We start from the raw sequence: 20281 nt of genomic DNA, 5'->3' as shown, positions 1-20281 counted from the left end.
TAATGAAAGAAGAAAAATGTCAGTAATGTTTTTTAAATCAAAATACTTTACACATTTTACAATTTCTCAAATTCATAAATTATCTTTAGCCACTTGGGGCAGTATAGGGCTTATGCGAGTACCGCAGACAACGCCATAAAGTCAAGTATGGGCACCCTCGCTCATTTCAACATGAAATATAAAAATAAATTAATGATAAAAACATGCATACCAAACTACGGTTTCGTTGTGTCTCTCGGGTAAGTCCCCCACCCCCGTTCTCAAATGAAGGCTCTATGACTATGTCATTATCCGTCCTAATTTTTGTGCTATACGGTGTCCGACTTTTCCGCTTGGTACTTGAAGGCAGCAGCAACCGCACTTGTCTACCCGTCATGCACCGCGCGAGCATACGAACATAGCCATCTTGTCACCGAGTCAGGGAAGTAATAACAGTGCGGCTCTCGTTAGTATATCCGCGTTATCCTAAAACAGTGACACTGCGACGTTTATTTCTCCCTTTCCCTTGACCGTAATTGCGTTTATGGTAAGTGAGCGGTGAAGTCGTTGGACAGTGCGCTGGGGAGTGCTTTGGAGGAGATGTCTCGCTTACTTGTTCCGACGTAGGGGGAGTGTGCTGCAGCCAGTTGGCTTGACTCGCTAGCTTTTTGCGAGGGCTGCGGGGCCCTCCTCAGCCCTCAAGTAGGCCCCTCCCGTAGCGGTGGTTCCCATTCGGCCACAACGGCACCGACCGGGGGACACTAGCAGGCAAGGCAGCCAGCCAGCCCGTCCCCGGACTTTGACACAACTCCGTCCGGCGTTTGGACATCGTCTGCGTCGTGAACCGCATCCGGGGACCTGAAAGGGATGGCGCAGATTCACCTCAGTTACTCTTAATCCTGAAAACTTATCACAGTGTGGCGTTTGGTAACTCTTTGATCAATTCTGACCCCATAAAACCACACCACCGCCTGATGGACAGGACGTAAATTTGCCTGCGGAGTAATTGTCAGCCTCTCCTTTTCTGGTGGAGCAGGATATAGGCACACTCAAGGTGAGGAATCGGCCTGCCACTATGTCGAAAATGCCAGCCAAGAAGAAGAGCTGTTTCCAGATCACAAGTGTTACTCAGGCACAGGTGGCTGCTATCGGTGCCGCGGACGACACAGAGAGCCTAGAGGACCCGGATGAGTCCCGCGCCGAGGATGTGTCGTCAGAGATGTATGACGTTTCCCGGACTGAGTATGAGGCCGCATGTGACATGAGTTTGGCTGAAGAAGTGCTGAATAATGTCGGGGAGCCAGAAGCGACGGGAGTCGTGGCGTCGTCGCATTTACCTCACTTCTCTGTGGTGTCAGTCAGTCCCTTGGGGGAGTTTCGGAAAGCGCCGGTGCTGGCTCTTGGCACACAACAACAGGCTGCCCCGACATCCAGTCCCGGTCCTGTAATTGTGTCTGTAAATGTACCTCAACCCGCTACAGTGGCCAGTCCAGGTCCTCCTGCCCCTGCCGCCTCCACAGTGACTTGTACTTCCCGTTTCAGGGTCATCAAACTTGACCACGGTACTGACGAACCCTTCCGAAGAGGCCGGTGGATATGTACAGAGTTTTACGAGAAAGACTCAGATGGTTCTGTAGTGAATCGAACTGTTGATGGCATGAAGCGAGACGCCAGCGTGACATCTGAGGTTGCTGTGGACAAAGACAGTGGGCTGGGGCAGACTGGTGGCTCTGTGGTTGCCCCGGTAACGCACACAAATCAGGCCCCCGGTGCTTCACCGGGGGTCACCCGCATGCATCCGGCGGAGACGTCGGCGCAGCAGAACTTCATCACCCGGCAACATGCTGTCAGCGGGTCTGTCCCGCAGATTGCGCTCGCCAGTAGCAAGCCCACATCTGTCCCAGTCCAGCCTGCGGTGGCAAGCGTGCAGCCTGCCGCTCCCCAGAGTGTCGGCAACGGATTGCCTCAATTGCAGAAGTCCCCCGTCTTGCCTCCATCAACCCAGACGCATACTTATCAACTTTCCGTGGGACATGACGTACCTGTCCAGAAACTGAATGAATTCTATCAACAGCAGTCAGGACTCGCTGGCGGTCAGTCACTGTCAGTGTCTGGACAGTCAGCAGGGCCACAGTCAATGGGACAAGCAACGTCTCCCGCTATGCCTCAGGGCTCGGCGGGAGTTTCCACCCCCGGTCATTTTGGGGACGTCGCTGGCGGAGGAAAGGGAATACCCGGACAGATAGCTCAGAGCCAGACCGGTGGAATGGCAAGCGTCGCGGGCTCGGCACTGGCTGGTGGATCTGCTCACGGTCAGTATGCTGCCACTGGACAGCCCAAAGCCCACGCCGTCCACCCCACAGCTGATGGTGTACAAAATGTGCCTGTCACTGCAGTGAGCTCCAGCGTGGCCCCCGCTGTGCCTACTGCTGTGCCCAGTGCCTCCGCTGCAGCCGTGCCAAAGGTGACAGCCGCTAGTTTGACTCCAGGTCAGGTGAGCCAAGGCAAAGCAGCAGGTGCTTTGGCGGGTCACAGCCTCCTCGCAACTGGATTTGGACAGGTAGAGGGAGGCGGTGTGAGGAAATTGGATGGGGTTGTCAATGCCCAGTCATTTAGGAAGGATCTGGTGAAGCCCCTCATGCCCGAGACCCTGCAGCTCGCCACTCCAACTGTCAACAGCCTGTTTGGAATCCACATACCTGTCGACGGGGATGAGGAGAGGTAACTTTCTACTTAGTCACTTCTTTTTTTTTTTTTTTGTAAACATTGCCTCATGTATTGTTATAAAGCTCACCCACATGGTGAGATTTACACAATCAACACTGTGTTGTTGCAGAATTGTTGTGGGTCAGTATCACTATCTAGTGCCTCCTTATCAGAATTAGTTGGTCTTCATTAAAATGGTCCCACACTGTGCTATGCTAACCTTAGTGTAATTGTTTAGTGGTTATGGTGTGGTAGTTTGCAAAAACAAAAAGTGAGCGCTTCACCAGTGTGAATTACAAAAGCACAACATGCACTTTATACATTTAGTATGAAGTTCAACGGGAAACTTCAACTGTTTATGGCGAAAGTCACCTACTAGTGATACTGACTCGGGTATGTAAATGTTCTCTTATTGTGGGTTTACCTTATATACCAAGATTTTCCTCCAAGTGATAATACCATCATAGTAATAATTAAAAAAGAAAATATACAAGGACTTCCTGTCAGTCTCAGTGAGATGTTCAGGGGATGACAATGTTTAGGAGGAAGTGATAAGAGGAAGGAAATACTGTATATCAGATGTTTCTCACTTGTGCTAAAAAAATGGATGTAGGGCAATGCATGGAAGCCAACCAGCACCTCCTCCACTTACTCAAAAACACAACCATGCGCATGATTTTCACATTTGAAGTGGTCTTTTGTGTTCATGTCAACTGTTTGAGTTATCATTCTGCAGAAAATAAGTCAGTCATTCAATATGGATCACGGCAGACCTTTTCGTGTTATCACGTTGTTGCCTGAAGAAATTCTCCTACAAACCAGTGCTAATCATGCTAATGACGTTACAATCAGATGAAACGCATCCCCTCCTTTTAGCTGCGCTCCTCCTCCCTCCTCCTTGTTATTAGCAAAGCCAGGGCTTTCTCTTGAAACAATGACAAATATACTGTACGTATCGCCGAGCTACTTTACGCCACTTTATGCAGCATTGCCAAATAAGGGCAAGCTTGCACTTTGCCAACGTCGCCTCCGCGGCCAGTTGGCACCATGAAACCCAAATGCGGTGTGTAAACACCCTTTATTGTTCTCAATGTATGCACTTTAAAATTCTGGTGAACCCCCCCTTGTATTTTTTTCCTTCTGAAATGTTTGTCTCTGAGAAAACCCAGCTCCCTAACTTGATAAGAGCAGGGGGGGTCCCCTTACCTCAGCAAATCCCTATCGTACAGGGACATGAAGCAGCACTCTTTCCACTATGATACTCTTTTGCTGATAAGAGCTTTCACAGTGGGGTGTGGCGACCAGCTACACTTGTCATATGCATTTTCTATACATTCCCTTTCAGGGCCCTCCTGAAATGCTAAAACATCACGTACTGTATCTGCTGGTCACGTGTAACAACCGGCTGCGGCCTTATCGCAACCCACGCTTGACAGACGAGTTGAAGAGGTGCTGAATGACATTCCTTTTTTATGCATAAAGCGTGCAGTACTCCACAGAGGAGGGAAACTTGTTGTGTGCTACTTGGACAGCCATTTGAGCTATGCTTTAAGTAACACACTGCTCTAGTTCTATATTTCCTCTGGCCTATTTCTTTTTCTACCTCATGTAACACAGAGCACTCCTTTTACATCCTTCCAGCTTGATTCATGTGGTGGACGTAAAAAAGACTATTAATGAGCAAAGCAAAGCTCACACTCCTAATAACACAGTTTAAGGTTACTTAAAATCACTGTAGATAAAATTCCCTGCTTCACCTTGCCACTGCAGTCCTTCAAACTAAATAGCAGCGATACCAAAGGCTTGACAACCAAGATGCTGCTTGCATGCTTGGAATACGATTCACTCCGCTTTGTTTCTTTTGGCAACCCAAGGTGTAAAACGTAAAGCACAATATACAACATTGCAATGGGGTTGCAAGAAATATTAGCCACTCTTTGTTGACTTGTTTATTGTCCAACATTAAGTCTTTTTTTATGGTGATAATAATAATGCATGAGCCAAGTTGTGGTGGCCCTGTCAGAACTGGACTAGCCTCGTATATTCACAGAAAAGACGGTGTCAAAAGTGTCAGAAGATAAAGTGCAATGTGTCTACTGCAAAGCAGAAGTAATGTACCACAGCAACATGCCCACCATCGCCAACGCAAAGTATGTTAGCTAATTCCATACACAGCAGCCTAATACCACCAATAAGAATGCCTGAAAGCGTTTTGTTTTCCAAACTTAGATGCAGAGCACTAAAGCTACATTCTGCTGTAGCAAAAACCAGGCGCATTTAATTTACAGTCCATGCCAACCCAACCCAGTGTTCTGTCGGTCAGTATTTGGCCTCGTGTTCTCATTTTATCCTCCTTTTGTCTGAATGACTTCATATGTTTAGCTCTTGCTCTCTGTTGGAATGCGCCCTGCGCTCACAAGTTTGGAACTGGTGTGCAACTTCTTGGAATTAGAAACTACTGTCAGTCGGCCCTTGCACTCATCACATCGACAGAGAATTAGCCTCGGAAGTGAACGGGATGATGAAAGTTTTAAGCCTGGGTTTTGCCGTGCTCTCTCTCCTAGAATCCAGGGAACTGAAACAAGGCAACCGAACTAATTCAAGGTCTGACCTACTTTTTCTCGGACGCGGTAAAACCGTTCATACGAGCGAGTGATTTGACTTCATTCAAATCTTTGCTGTGGATTGTGACGAGGAAGAGAAAAATGTTGACAGGCATTTTACGCACTGCAAGAGTTCATGGTACATACTTTAAAAGAAACCAAAAATATCCAGTGGAATGGGAGCATCTATTGCTAAAGATGTGCAGATGTCACATTATCTTTCTGTAATGTTTTAATTCCTAACGTAAATTTAACAGTTGACATAAACCCAAGTATTTTATATTACCGTTTTTTTCCATGTATAATGCGCAAAATGTAACTAATTTATTGTCCTAAAATCTGGGGTGCGCATTATACATGGGTACAATTTTTTTTTTTTTTTTTTTTTTGTGTGAAGAAAATCATGGTACAACAATTTTTGAAGAAAATCTTGTCACGGATGGTTCTTTACAACGTCACTTTCCTCTCTTTTCATTTTAACCTAACTGATCGCGGTGGTACCTTTCTGGGCAGTCGGAGAAATCAACGCCAACAAAAAAAATACATCCAGCCTAGTTAAAAAATCACCAGAAAGATCACCATGACAATTGTGAATAATAAATAAATAATTATTATATATATTATATATATTATTATTATAATAATAAATAATTGGGATAAATAACTGGAACATCACTCAAATATTGGTGATCCCGTTGAGAGTCTCACATATTTCTTCGCTATCGAGTTTGCTACTGCATGCGCAGTGATACTGACCGGCAGAATAACATCCGGTTGTTCCCAAAGATGATCTTTTTTCTGAAATAATTTTACGTTTACGGACTTAAGTAACCCGGCCGGGTCATACCAAAGACTATAAAAATGGGACCCATTGCCTCCCTGCTTGGCACTCAGCATTAAGGGTTGGAATTGGGGGGTTAGATCACCAAATGATTCCCGAGCGCGGCACCGCTGCTGCTCACTGCTCCCCTCTCCCCCAGGGGATGGATCAAAATCACACGGGGATGGGTCAAATGCAGAGGACAAATTTCACCACACCCAGATGCGTGTGTGACGATCATTGGGACTTTAAAAAAAATAAAAATAAAAATAAATAAATAAATCAAAATTTGGGTGCGTATTATACATGGGTACAGGCTTTTTTCCAGCATCGACATGCCATTTTTAGGGTGCGTATTATACATGGGGGCGCATTATACATGGAAAAAAACGGTATTTTTTACTTTTTTTTGTATTTTGGATGCGTGTGTGTTGCTATATACATATTTTATACTACTGTCACCTGTATACATTTAGCCACACAACGAGAGGCACGTACCAAACTGTGACCCAGAAACTGAGCCATGGGTTACCTGTATCGTCCCACCCAGAGTTTCAGCATATTGTTTGTTGCTTGAAAACAAGAAACGATGACTCATTCCAAGTCTGACCTTGATCATTTCAGCCCATTGCTGGCTTTCACTGAGCTTTGAGGATTTAAGCTGTGAAGGGAGAGTTTGTCTCAGAGGGAGTGGTGTGGAATTGCACGTATGTGCGTGTTTAGGGTCTTAAGTATGGTTGCCCACAAAGTAAAAGTGTGCAGAAGCATAGGGGGAGGTTTGTGACTGTGTTTAGTCATGAGGTAATGTGAGGAAGGGAGTCTGGGTGTGTGTGTGTGTGTGTGTGTGTGTGTGTGTGTGTGTGTCTGTGTGTGTCTGTGTGTGTCTGTGTGTGTGTCTGTGTGTGTGTCTGTGTGTGTTGGGTTTCTAGGAAAAGAGCTCTGTGTTTGTGCTTACACACATGCTGTAAATCAACTCCTTATTTCTGTGTGTGATGTGTTGCACTGATGTGTGTCCTTTTGCTCACTGTTTACTAACTTCAGTTTGTTTGGATTTGCTCGCTTGTGGTTTATGAAATAATTTTAAAAAGTATGCAAATGTTTGGGGGGGGGGGCGGGGGGACAGTGTGGGGGAATTTCCTTTCCCTTTTCCAGCACACATCCGTTACTGTAGGACAGAGTGTTCCCGTAGCCAGATATCAGGAATATCTGCACATTGGTCACTTCATTAGGTACCCCGTAAACATTACTTTGAATAGATGTAAATTTCACGAAATCAGTTTGTCCTTACTGCTAGAAACAGGAATGGTCAGTAAAGAAATATGCTTGGTATTGATTGAGGTTTGCCATTTTCTAGTCGGCTTTGCCTAAATTGTAGTCTCATTTTTATCCAGATTGTGTTTGTACTGGGTTGACCACGTTACATATTGCGAGAGCAGAAAAATGGAGAAAGGTGATCTTCAGTCAAGCCTGCTAGTGGTGAAAATCTTGAAGACTTGATGGAACTGCCCTTCCTTTGTGTTCCTTTGTGCCACTTTGTTGCACGTAATCCACGTCCAGTTGTTTTTTCCCACAAATTGTCATGAGAGGAATTGCTATTTCTAAAAACAATCTTATGCCATCACACAATCATCTTGTTTCCCCTAATTCATCTGTCCTTATTTCTTTTTCTTTTCCCTTTTCCTGAATCTGGCTGACACAGGAACCCCTCCAAGGCTTTCTACAAGGCCTTCCAGTCTGGCACCAGATTAAGGGACTCAAAGGCCCACAGTGATAGGTACAGTACGATACTGGAATGGACTGACTGGGGCCTTGCAAGAGTGCGGTGCAGCGATGTGTGTGCAGTGTTTCGTTCGGTAGCCCGGCGCTTTTGCTCTTTGCGTCATGCATGAAATGAGTTGGGGGGTAAAAGCTTGGCAGCAAGAGCACATTTGGACAATACTTCTCAATGAGATCTTTGTCTTTCTCGCCGATATTCTCACTCTTCTTCCTCTTGCACTTTCTCTGACACACTGTTGCATAGTGCAACCTCTAAAAAAAAAAAAAAAGAATCCAGAACAGAACGCTGCATCAACACCACAACAAAAACGCTGACATCCTCACAAAAAGTTGTTTCCAAGACAAGTTGGCATGGGTAATATTATTGAGTGGGCATTAGTTTAGGAAGCAGCTCCGAATGGTGACGTGTAAAACACTCGTACACTTTTAACATTCGCATCAAGTTTCACTTCCCAGTAAGCAAGCTGCTGCAACCCTTTATAACCGCGCTGGTCATATTACAGCTCATGTGGCGTGAATGAATTTTATTCTTCAGGTTCCCTTCCACCTGTAACTTCTCAACAAAATGCTCAACTTGAGCTCAGCTAAGTTCAGTACTCTGCTTCTCTGTGATAATCATTGTCATAGTTGCATTTTAAATTTACAGCACTAGAGGTACTTTGATTAATCGACAATGAATCGATGATCAAATTGCTCATTATTTTTTCGCTGAATCCATTCGTATCGCTTTAATTTCAAATTGTCCTAATGCTTCAACTTCTCAGAAGTCATAATCCAACTTTTGTAGTCTTCCATGAAAACGAATTTTGTGTTGAAGCAATATAAAATGGTTGCTTTTAATTTGGAGAACAATGACCAATATTTTTGCCTTTTCCCCCTCCTGACATGTTATATATTTTTACATATTTTAGATTCTCAGATGAAAAGGTCAACTATAAGAGAAGTTCCCATCCTCATCCTCAGGCGTCTTATCCCAGTAGCCCTTTTCGGGTGCTTGACCTCTCATACATGGCCACCGTTTACTTTGTACACTCTCCCGACCCAACGAATTACACTGCAAGTTTTGTTTTGAAAGTCAGCCACACAAACAAGTTCTTTGTTGGTTTGACATGCAATCTGCAAGCTTAAACAAGATCATGTGTGTCAGGGGACGCAGTCTTGCCAAGCTTTCTCAGACGTTTTCTCTCTTCTGCACAACAAAACACAAGTCATTCACTCTGTTGCCTCAAAAGTCTTTGCCTTGTGCCAGCTATTCCTGGAAGTTCTCTGTTCCAGATGCTGTCCAAATATGGGTTTGGCTTGATGGCCATGTCAACGACCAGCTCAGTGGCCTAGTGGTAGAGTGTCCGCCCTGAGACTGGAAGGTTGTGGGTTCAAACCCCGGCCGGGTCATACCAAAGACTATAAAAATGGGACCCATTGCCTCCCTGCTTGGCACTCAGCATTAAGGGTTGGAATTGGGGGGTTAGATCACCAACTGATTCCCGAGCGCGGCACCGCTGCTGCTCACTGCTCCCCTCTCCCCCAGGGGATGGATTAAAATCACACGGGGATGGGTTAAATGCAGAGGACAAATTTCACCACACCCAGATGCGTGTGTGACGATCATTGGGACTTTAACTTTAACTTTTAACTTGCTTGATTGTTTGGGCCAGTGCTGGTTTAGGCAATGCCACCACCTCAAAAAGCTTAATTTGGGACCCTGTTCTAGATATTATTATTGCAGCAAACTGAGAAATGGTGACATTATTCTTGGCGCATGTGTTTATTATAGCGCCCCCTAGTGGCTAAAGAGTGCGCAGTGTTTAATTCTTGACATTTAATTCAATTTTCTATGAACGCTTGTCTTTCTAAGCTCATACTGCCGAGGGCTATTTTTCTTGTTAAAATACACATTGGATTTTTGCTGTGTTTTCATTTCATTGGGGAAAGATGATTTAAGATTCATTCTAGTTTATGTAACATATGGTTGTGTAACTACTTTGGGGGGCTTTGAGGGGGGGTCATATACTATAATTTATGTGAAATATGGGTCTGGGTTTGGAACTTGTGGCTCCTATAGTGTACATTCCTGCATGTGAGTTATGTGAGGTGTGTGTGTTTGTCTTTCGAGTCAGTAAACGTCTCAGTCTTTTGCACAAGCGCAATGCACGTAACCCACGTCTGTCGTCTCCAATGAAATCTGGCGTATCGGATAAATGATGTGACAGTTTGACGGGAGCGCATCATGTATCCCCCTTCAGCACAGCCTTTTGACTACTGCTGACTGAAATCACTACTGACCTCACTCCCATAAAATGAAGGGCATTAAGGAACAGAACATCTTGTCCTGAAAGGGAGAATAATTGGGCTTTTTTTTTTTTTTTTTTTTTTTTAAAGCAAAGGCTTTCTTTTCTATCCTGCTGACTAAATACAAAATGTTTTTTTTTCTCAAGCTTTTTGTTTTCTGGTAATAGCATGAGGCAGTTAAAATGAGGGGGAAAAAATCTGTGGCCTAATACCTCACTAGCACTTAAAATGACACCAAATTTAGTCAAATATTATGGAGGCGATTGGAAATTCGTAAGAGGTGGCTACTTGCAAATTGTGTATGTAGGAAAGAGCCTAATGTACATTAGTATTCCCATTTGTCAACAAATAGCAACATGCAATTTTACAGTTCTTTTTCTGGCCAGCAGAGGGCAGTCACGGCCTGAGGCATTTTCCATTGAGGGGAAAGTGTCCTTGTATTTGGAATTAAAAATCATTTCTCTCAATGTAAAATCTGCATTCAAATCGATGAACTGTCAAGCCCTTCAAGTAATCATATTTTGGCCAATTCCTTAAAGTGGATTTTTTACATGGTGAATGGGTATTTTCATGGCTGAAAATAATTACCAAAAGACTTGTTTGAAATGTTATTTTTTTTAGGCTTCACTGTCCATGTTTATCCATGTGCCCGCGTGGGTTTTCTCCAGGCACTCTGGTTTCCTCTCACATCCCAAAAACATGCTTGGTAGGCCGATTGAGCACTCCAAATTGGCCCTGGGTGTGAGTGCGAGTGTGAATGGTTGTTCGTCTCTGTGTGCCCTGCGATTGGCTGTCAACCAGTTCAGGGTGACCCCAGCCTACTGCCCGATGACTGCTGATGTCTCAAGTAATTAAGGACAAACTCTTCAATCAAATCAACACATCTAATTAATTAGATTAATTAATTAGCTCCAGCACGCCTGTGACCCCCATGGGGACAAGCGGTATAGAAAATGGATAGATGGATGGATGGATGGATGTTAGTGTTCAAACTTTGCATAGTGTTAAAGCGCCTTATAATATTATTAAATGTACTTTCCACGTGTAAAACCTGTCACACTATTTGATGAACACTGAGGCCTAGTGTATTTTCATGTCGTTCATGATGCTGGTATTTGGCAAGCTCAGTAATGTTTTAGGTGGTGTAAAATGTTAACTACTAAATATCTAACTTACTATGTCGGGGTACTAGTGATGAGGGAGCGTTTTTGACCACAGCCACTCTCACTCCCTCTCTCCCGAGCAGTGGGCTCATGTTTCTTTCTTCTAAATGCGGTTACACTAAATGCCTCCCGTCTGCCAGCGTGGCTTTCTTTTCCGCAACTGCCCACGAAGCGGTCGGTGCCGGCTCACAAAGCATGCCGTGTAGATTTTCCTACAAGGTCCAATGCTGTCCCGCCGGCCCGGGGCGGGACGAGCCCGGTGCTCTCCCCTCGTCCGCCTTGCAGGTAATTTAATGCCGGCTGCACGGCTGCAAAGCTAATGGCTTCAAAGAGTTTCCAAACTGATTGAAACTTGCTGGTTTTAGATGTGGTGGGTTGGTTTGGCTCTCACAACAAAAGGGCCATGTGCGTTATTTGCACTAACAGAGTCTGTTGTTCTCCTTAAGACCTGACCCACATTTGATTGGGAGTAGCATGTGACCTAGATGTGTAATGTGATATGTGAATTGTTGAAATCCAGATTTCAAAACAAGATATTTGTGTTTCGTGAATCCAAACTAACTAAGTTTTCTTCCTCTTCTTTGTTACAGTTCCTCTGGAACCAATATTGTTGCCATTGATAATAAAATAGAACAGGCCATGGTGAGTACTTGCTTTATAAGTGATATTGATGTATTTATTTCATAATATACGTATATATATATGAGTAAATTAAGTTTTAAGATTAATCATGGATCAAAATCACATTCTAAGTCGAGGTCGCACTATATCAGACGCTCTGTGTCTGCTACATGCCACCAGGACCTGGTGAAAAGCCATCTGATGTACGCTGTGCGGGAGGAGGTAGAGGTCTTAAAGGAGCAGATCAAAGAGCTCTTCGAGAGGAACTCTGTGCTGGAGCGCGAGAATGCCGTGTTGAAATCTTTGGCCAACAGCGAGCAGCTCTCGCAGCTTCCCGCCCAGTCGGCGGGCCCTTCGACCGGCCCGACTGCGCAGCCGCCCCAACAGCCTGCGGCCGGGCCTCCGCCTCAAGCGCAGCCTCCGGTCCAGCCTCCGGTCCAGCCTCCGCTCCAGCCTCCGCTCCAGCCTCCGCTCCAGCAGCAGCAGCAGCAGCAGCAGCAGCAGCAGCAGCAGCAGCAGCAGCAGCAGCAACAGCAACAGCAGCAACAGCAGCAACAGCAACAACAACAACCCATGGTCCTGCAGACTCATCCTCAGCTCGACGCAAGCCAACAGCAACCCAACGTCACCTCTGCTTGAAAACCCGCGCTACGGTTGTGGACGACCACAAGACACGTTACAATTACAGTCAACCCCCGCTGGAATCACGATGGAGCCCTGCCAACAATTGTGATGCCAAACCAAAACTTCAAATCTCACTTGAAACTAATTATTGCCCATAAAAGTAAAAAGTTTACAGATTCTTTGATTTATAGAAAATGCAACAGACGTAATATAAATAACTTCTTTTAAAGTGCTTTGACGCAACTGGAGAGCATTTGTTAGCTCAAGCAAGACTCTAAGCATAGCATCACTTCAACATACTGCACACAAAAAAATGAGGGATAGCAGGCTCAAGCAAGGAACAGAACGGTTAAATTCATAATAGGAGTTTGAAGCAAAAATTTCAGGGGCATTCATTTCTCTTTCTTTTTGTGACTCTTGCAGTTTGTCTGCTCCAACCTGCTGATTATACTAAGCCCAGACACCACTTCCCTGTGACAAGATCCATGTTCTGAGAGGGGGAGTGGCCACTGAGCTTGGAATGCGGCTGAAGGAGTCACAGAAAGACAAGTACATGAGAAGTTCAAGTTAAGTCAGCTATAAAGGTCACATGGCGTTTTGGGCTTAAACCAAAATTTCCTTGAAATTTGATTCTCATTTTTTTGTGTGTTATGTGCTTCCTTGGTGCCAAACACAACTTTCCTATTGACCAGGGGGGTATTCCAGAAAGCGGGTTATGTGAAAACTCTAAGTTACCCCAGAAACGAGGGAAACTCTGAGTTATCCGTTCCAGAAAGAGGTAAGTTAAACTCTGGGTCAGTTACTGTGGTAACTTACTCTGTGAACATAACCTGCTCGCTGGCAGGTTTACTATAAAGACCCAGAGTTTCCACCAGTCTCCTCCCACACAAAGCAGTTAAGCATGGATTGTCCATTCTATTAAAATCCGATCAACAGCGAAGCTATCATAATTCGCAAAGCGTTGCGTCGCAAAAGAATCTTCCGACCCCGATTAGACATTTTATCATTTCCGGAAGAATATCTTATTGAACGCTACCTTTTCTTTAAATAGTATACTTTATCTCAATAACCTTCGCTGGCTGTGGGATGCTTGATGGTGTAGTGGTACACTCGCCTGTCTTTTCTGCGGGCAGCATGAGTCCAATTCCCACACATCCTGAATGAGCACTAATATCAGAGCAACTTTTACGCATAGCACTGTTTTTTTTGCAAATGGCATTTTCTTTATAATATCGGGGATGCAGAGTATAATTTTTTTTCCATTGGCTGAGCAGAATTCAGTGTTTGTTTTAAAATAGTATTTTAATGAGTGTTGGTGTAGGCTGCAGCGTCACATTTTAAATGACTACAATAGGTATAAAGCATAATTGCATTTGTGTCAAGTATTAATCTACAGTGTAGAATTAACTAAGAGGATGTTGGAAAACATTTTGTTTGGGGTTTATATTATTTGAAGTAACCACTGAATTAATATCCATCCATCCATTTTCTGAACCGCTTAGTCCCCACGGGGGTCGCGGGCGTGCTGGAGCCTATCCCAGCCGTCATCGGGCAGTTGGCGGGGGACACCCTGAACCGGTTGCCAGCCAATCGCAGGGCACACAGAGACAAACAACCATTTGCACTCGCACTTAGGGACAATTTGGAGTCTTCAATCGGCCTACCAAGCATGTTTTTGGGATGTGGGAGGAAACCGGAGAAAACCCACGCGGGCCCGGGGAGAACATGCAAATTCCGCACAGGGAGGGCCGGAAGTGGAATTGAACCCGCACCCTCCTAACTGTGAGGCGGACGTGCTACCCAGCGCCCCACCGATCCGCTGAATTAATATTTTAGTTTAAATTAATACTGACGTTGTTTAATAGCGCGAGTCCATTTAAAAAAAAAAAAAAATCAAAGGGAGGTGCATTCACAGCCTAGCAAAACATGCCTTACCTTTTTGACAAATGTTTTTGTTTTGTTTTGAGCTGCTTCCAAGTCATTTCTGTCTCCTGTTGAATTGCACCTAAATGAAAATAAGATTTCATTTCTACTTCAATTCGTAACTATAGGCTATGCTCTGATCTTATGGTTAGATGTTACATCAATGAAATAGTACAATCAAGCTTGCGCATCGAGCAGCAATTTCCTCCCATGACGTCTCTCTCTTCTTCGCTGCTGCAGCCGTATTAAATCTGCGGCAAAAAAAAAAAACTTTCGTACTCGCCGTAGGCCTGCATAAGGACCAATAAAGTAAAATAAGGTGATCTGTTTTTCCTCAGATGTCATGGTGACTCGTGGTATCAGGTGAACATACTCAGAGTTAATTGAACTAACTCAGATCAGCTTTTCTGGAACCAAATCCTCAGAGTCTCCCATCTCTGAGTAAGTCAACTCAGTGTTTAGGGATAGACTCAGAGTATGTTGAACTTGCTTTCTGGAATACCCCTCAGGTCTTTGCCACTTGTGGCATTTTAGGGCGTGACAGAAAAGCACAGAAATACACCAAGATCTATCAAAAGGTGGGGGATCACTGTATTGTATGTGAATTATACAGGAAAAAAAAACGTTTTAAACTGTTGTCCTCTTAGCCACCAGCTTGACCACAAAGTGCAGTGCTTGTATGTGCGTGCATGTTATGAGTGTGATTGCTCTTGGACTGTCTGCGTGCGTGTGTCTGTACTGTGGGCCTTTCCAGTGTTAATGCAATCATCAGGAGTCAGATGGGACAGCATGTGTCAGACAACTCGGGGTGGTGTTTCTTTTTTGAAACTCGGCTGACCACGTGCGGACGACTGCAGGGGTTCAAGACTGATCTGAGACCTGCACGAATCTGCATAGGAAAGGTCAGAGCGAGGGGTTTTGCCTCATCCTTATGGACAAATGATTGTAAAAAGAATATTTTTTTAAGAAGATCCGTGTGGGTAAAGTGTGTGTGTGTGTGGGGGGGGGGGGGGGTGCATTTTGGCCTTGCTGAATTCTTGTAAAGAAAGAGTCGCGTGTCGTTACTTGTGGATCAACCCTTCCATCAGTCTTCTGCTGTCAAGTGTTTTATTTATTACAGGGGCTGCTATATTCATAAATGAATTGAATGAAACAATAGTCCTCTCTTGCTCTCGCTTTTTTTTTTTTAAAACAGTGTTTGGTAAAAAAATTGGCCAACCCTCCCAGGTAGGCAATGCTTTACAACAGGGGTTCTCAAACTGGAGTCTGGGTCAACAAAATAATGTTACTTATTTATGTTGGATCTTTTTTTTTTTTTTTTTTTAAAGTGTGTAACCTTAATAGCAAATTTGCATGTAGTCAAATATTCTCATGACTCTACAATATTTTAAATTGTTCTTAGTTTTTTTTTCAGAGTAATTATGAATTTGTACTTTTTTATTTTTAAACATTATGGTTGTTTTCTCAGGTATAGGCAACCCTTATGGCATTTAGTTGTTTTGCCAGCCCTTCAGTGGGCCAAGGAAAATTAAGACACACCAACAAACAAAAAGCAGATACATGGGTTTCGTATTTTCTGTCTTTCAGTGGAAGGGCTTTTAATTGTTCTGCCTGTCGCTATATGACACTGGCACAGAAAATCACTAATTTAGTGGTACGCATAGTAGTTGCATTTAATTGCCGTTACGATTATAATTATGACATAATCCTTGTGGGGTTTTTTCCCCTGACCCCAGAGAGTTTGAGAACCCTTGCCAATTTTGAGTTAACGAGACTCAGTATGAATGTATGTTATTAAATCCTAAAAAGCCTTGATCGGTGACTCCTCACCTGCTGATATCAAATCCCAACCTGATGCTGAAGTTGTGAATTGGTATTGCCACACCTTCACTTGAGTGGAGGGAAAGCTGTGAAATAATTCAACCTACTTTGTAACCAAAGATGCAAAGCTGTGTCAATTGAAATCATTTTTTATTTTATTTTATTTTTTATACACCCATGTACACTACTCAGCGAACTATTGGCACTTGGGTTGAAATTTCCGGTGGAATAAAAAATGGCCTTTCTGTGACTCTTCCACTCTCTGTTGGTCACTCACTGACAGATTGTGGCAAGTTTCACAAAACAAGACCTGGTCTTGATGACTCGTACGTTGGTGCCTTTCTGTGACTCTTCCAGTCTCAGAAATGCACAGAAGCAGACTGTGTATTCAAAAGTGAACTTCAAATTAAATTCACCTGGAAATGATCCAATTAATTGTTAGCTTCATCTAGAAATATCACCCAAAGCCCAAATCCCTAACTTTTTTGTCCTAGTAGTGTATATTCTTTGTTTTTTACCTGTGACCCCTCACAAAATATATTCGTTGCCATTCAGCATGTTCTTCAAACCACTTTCTTACCTCATTTTTATTCAGCACTCTTATTGTAAGACAGTCTGTGAACAGTGTAAGTGGAGAGGGGGGTGGGGGGATTCAATCAGAGTTGACGCCAGCAGTGAGAAAAATGAAAACTAGTGTTTACTGACGCTAGTCACACAAAATGAAGTGAGCCATGTTTTGTTCATTGAAATAGTGTTTGCATTTCATATGCCTACAGTTTTGTTACATTGCAAATTTCATTGTATTTAAATAAAAGCAATATTCAAATTCTAGACAAGTTTGCTTTTGGGTTAGTAACCACTTTGACTAATAGTTTACAGAAATTAAAATTTGTGCTTATTGGATTTTTAACAGACAGGTAATGTAATTTTACAAAACATACAAAGGCCACACAATAATCTCTACTGCACCATGTAAATGTCAAATATAATATTGGCAAAATTTAATTTCAGATGTCATTTTATTTGCAGCAAAGCAGGCAGCTTACATAGACTGCGACAGTAAAAGGAGCTGCAGTGTCAATTGGATTTGTTTGGGTTTCAAAGTATATTTTTATTTAATCTATTTGAGCCACTTTTAGCTTTTGTTATATTTTATCATTTTATGTATTGTGCTTTGCTTCAGCTCCAGTTTGTTGTTGTATAAAGCTGAACTGAGTCAAATGAAAATGTGACGAGGAATGTCATTGAATTGACGAAATTGTACAAACAAACAGAAAAATACATTGCGGTTCAATTAGCATGTTCTCCCCGTGCCCGCGTGGGTTTTCTCCTGGCACTCCGGTTTCCTCCCACATCCCAAAATCATGCTTGGTAGGCCGTTTGAGCACACCGAATTGCCCTTACATGTGAGTGCGAGTGCGGATGGTTGTTCGTCTCTGTGTGCCCTGCGATTGGCTGGCAACCGGTTCAGGGTGTACCCCGCCTACTGCCCGATGACTGCTGGGATAGGCTCCAGAACGCCTGCGACCCCCGTGGGGACAAGTGGCACAGAAAATGGATAGATGGACATTGCAGTTCTTAGTACATCAGCAACAGAAACATCAATGGTTGAAGGTACATAAAACTGTATAAAATGTCTACAGGAATCCACATCGTTGTGTTTTGTTCTCAGTTGACACTTAGGGGGGGTTGAGTAAATGAGTCTGCACATGGAGAAGTGTTGGGCTTCTGTGGGCTTTCGTTCTTCCTGAAGCCTAGTCCACTATAACAAATCTTTTGCCTTTACTTATTTGTGAACGTCGTTCTTTGAAGATGCGGAATCTTTCATTCAAAGTCATTGACGTTTGCTTTTGGGGGGATAAAAAGAAAAAAAGTGTGACGTGTTAGCTCATCAAGTGAATTTTAGGCTCACCCTAAAACTGTCAGCCTCAGGTCAACGTGCAAGTTATATAACTTACTGGTTTCCCAACACTGTTGATGTCAAATTTGAGAGGAACTCCCTTTGGAATTTTCATCTCTGACGTTTCCACGTTACTTATGGCCAAGCGAGCCGTCATGGCGTGCAGAGTCCAAGCAGAAGGAGGCCTACGGAGAGAAACCAGGTCAAACATATCATTAGCCTTCTGTGTGTCAGAATTGTTCTGTGTTGCATGAGTCTTACTCAGGCTGAGTCATGGCCGTGGGATTGTCTATGGAAACAGTCAAGAATCCAGTGCTACTTGTTGATGCCCGCCACCTAGTGGATAAATACAATCGATGCTTTTTGATTTCCTAATCAGTAGTCAGTTTGGAGATGTAAGGATTTTGCCCGACAGCAATGATATTGAACAACAACTCACGGTCGAGTTCTGATGTTAAGAGTGTGAGAATTTGGCTCCTGCGCCAAAGTTTGCACCTGATGTGGAGTAAAAAAACGCATGTTAAATAACTGGTTCTGACACAATATGTTTGGATTCATCATCAGACACACTCATCCTATCACCTTGAGTCCTCTGTGATGAAGAAATGTTGCCTGGCGTGCATCCGTCTGATGCACGGAAGGAAGATGTCTTCATGAAAGAAAGACAGAAAAATGAATGTCGTTCCGTATACAGTATTTGATTTTTGTAAAACAACCAATAAGAGGTCCACTCTAATCAGCTTTGGTAGATGAGTAGCAAAAGTTTTCTCACCGTTGCCGCAGTTGAAATGGTCTGTTGACTGGCGTTCCACTGGAGTCCTTGTTGGTGACATTTGTGTACAAAGCAGAAGTCCCAACATTTCCTTCAATGCGGTGATTGTATTGAAAAAAAGGTTGGCTCTTTTGCTTTGTTTTCTAAAAAGAAACAAAACATTTTTCACTCTATGAAAAACAACTAATAATACTGCCGTTTATTGAACAGTTGTAATGCCTTTGTGTATTTATGGCTCACACATGAAATAATGATGCAAAAATTTAATAATTCACATTCTATTTAATTATCTAATTCTTGTATGTTTGGTCACATGACAAAATAACCAAAAAGCAAGTTGTCCATGTCACGTTACTCAAAGTGAATAATTGATCACCCAAACTTTGTGGTCCGCAATAATCATTACTACATGTAAGGGATGAAAGGGTGTGAATAGGGTTACGTCCTGTTAGAAGTCACCTGACTGGGTCGCCTGAGGAGGGTCGTATTCTTTCGAGCTGCCGGACGGGTGACGACCCCCTGACCTCTCTGCACACCTGGCATGACCCGAGTTCTTAATTTAGTTGCTGCTCCTCCTCCACCTCGGAACACGCCGCCTGCAACGTAATAGTAGGTACGGATGTGCCGACAAGGCAATATTAAGAAGAAATATACCATTGTTGTTTATGGACCAAGTTTTCATGTTTCCTTGTGTTACAGGAGTCCTTTGCCGACGACGTGTTTGTTGACTTTTGTAGGGTTGTTTCCTTGTTGTGTGTTGCTCTTTTTTATTCAACCGAATTATGTCATCTGCCAAAAATCAAACAGAAGAGCAATGTTAACAGAGACTGGTAGAGTCACAAAAAGTCATAGAAGTGGCCTTCCTTTGCAATGTATCTAATCATCAACAAAATGTATGCACTTGTTTGTTTTCTTCCAGTCTAATATAATTGCATGTGTGAGTAAAACGGCGTACTAATAAGTTAAATAAATGAACTGAACCCAGTTGACTGACAGCAACAGCGAGGGATCAATTTTTAGGCATCCATGCTGAGGACCTTACCTAATGACATGTCCACTTTATCGCGAACCAACGGCTTTTTAAAATTGCGTTCATTCATCCCGAAGGGAAGCGCGAACAAACGCATAAAATAAATCAAAATAAATCGTGACGTTTGATGCTGTGAACCCTTTCAAGCTGAATTATTGTCCAAGACCCTCCCCACCACCGGAACGTAAACTGTGCTACGCATGCGCGAACATTATTGTTGCATTGTGGACGATGAAGTTTAGAAGGTAACCCGG

At 43.5% G+C, this 20281-nt stretch overlaps 2 protein-coding genes and 1 long non-coding RNA gene across 13 annotated transcripts; 1 reads left to right on the top strand and 2 right to left on the bottom strand.

The window, feature by feature from the left end:
* Positions 1 to 320: 320 nt before the first annotated feature.
* On the top strand, positions 321 to 12753 carry LOC119136683 (TSC22 domain family protein 2-like). 9 transcript variants are annotated; one of them, XM_037275318.1, is made up of 6 exons: positions 321 to 2291; positions 2376 to 2700; positions 7808 to 7882; positions 11927 to 11978; positions 12138 to 12476; positions 12519 to 12753. In XM_037275318.1, the coding sequence occupies exons 1-6, from the start codon at positions 1055 to 1057 to the stop codon at positions 12594 to 12596; spliced, it is 2106 nt and encodes a 701-aa protein (XP_037131213.1). In that variant the 5' UTR covers positions 321 to 1054; the 3' UTR covers positions 12597 to 12753. The 9 variants fall into 9 exon arrangements, with proteins under 9 accessions (XP_037131213.1, XP_037131205.1, XP_037131211.1 ...); XM_037275310.1 differs by having other exon boundaries at positions 322 to 844; positions 935 to 2700; XM_037275316.1 differs by having other exon boundaries at positions 322 to 2023; positions 2060 to 2700.
* A 2927-nt stretch (positions 12754 to 15680) lies between these two features.
* LOC119136685 lies at positions 15681 to 15987 on the bottom strand. The gene is made up of 2 exons (XR_005100790.1): positions 15954 to 15987; positions 15681 to 15808 (listed from the first exon to the last, which is right to left on the bottom strand). It is a non-coding gene; the product is annotated as an uncharacterized LOC119136685 (long non-coding RNA).
* Positions 15988 to 17749: 1762 nt separating this feature from the next.
* On the bottom strand, positions 17750 to 20240 carry LOC119136682 (UAP56-interacting factor-like). Of its 3 annotated transcripts, none has more exons than XM_037275306.1 (9): positions 20040 to 20240; positions 19652 to 19786; positions 19457 to 19593; positions 18998 to 19131; positions 18808 to 18874; positions 18665 to 18720; positions 18487 to 18561; positions 18284 to 18410; positions 17750 to 18172 (listed from the first exon to the last, which is right to left on the bottom strand). In XM_037275306.1, the coding sequence occupies exons 1-9, from the start codon at positions 20122 to 20124 to the stop codon at positions 18080 to 18082; spliced, it is 909 nt and encodes a 302-aa protein (XP_037131201.1). In that variant the 5' UTR covers positions 20125 to 20240; the 3' UTR covers positions 17750 to 18079. The 3 variants fall into 3 exon arrangements, with proteins under 3 accessions (XP_037131201.1, XP_037131202.1, XP_037131203.1); XM_037275307.1 differs by having other exon boundaries at positions 18998 to 19044; XM_037275308.1 differs by lacking the exon at positions 19652 to 19786.
* Between the last annotated feature and the right edge of the window lie 41 nt (positions 20241 to 20281).

The sequence above is a fragment of the Syngnathus acus genome, chromosome 17 (genome assembly GCF_901709675.1).
Source record: "Syngnathus acus chromosome 17, fSynAcu1.2, whole genome shotgun sequence".
In the NCBI taxonomy this organism is placed as follows: Eukaryota; Metazoa; Chordata; class Actinopteri; order Syngnathiformes; family Syngnathidae; genus Syngnathus; species Syngnathus acus.
The sequence above is the reverse complement of the archived record's forward strand: the minus strand, read 5'-3'. Positions and strand labels throughout refer to the sequence as shown.

What these genes read in the sequence shown, in the direction of transcription:
- LOC119136683 (XM_037275310.1), top strand. Translation starts at nt 1,055, where the DNA reads ATGTCGAAAATGCCAGCCAAGAAGAAGAGCTGTTTCCAGATCACAAGT. An exon ending in GTCGACGGGGATGAGGAGAG is followed by an intron (nt 2,701 to 7,807) that starts GTAACTTTCTAC and finishes TGGCTGACACAG; the next exon opens with GAACCCCTCCAAGGCTTTCT. An exon ending in TCAAAGGCCCACAGTGATAG is followed by an intron (nt 7,883 to 11,926) that starts GTACAGTACGAT and finishes TCTTTGTTACAG; the next exon opens with TTCCTCTGGAACCAATATTG.
- LOC119136682 (XM_037275306.1), bottom strand. Translation starts at nt 20,124, where the DNA reads ATGCGTTTGTTCGCGCTTCCCTTCGGGATGAATGAACGCAATTTTAAA. An exon ending in TCCTCAGGCGACCCAGTCAG is followed by an intron (nt 19,132 to 19,456) that starts GTGACTTCTAAC and finishes TAGAAAACAAAG; the next exon opens with CAAAAGAGCCAACCTTTTTT. An exon ending in CTTAACATCAGAACTCGACC is followed by an intron (nt 18,562 to 18,664) that starts GTGAGTTGTTGT and finishes TTTATCCACTAG; the next exon opens with GTGGCGGGCATCAACAAGTA.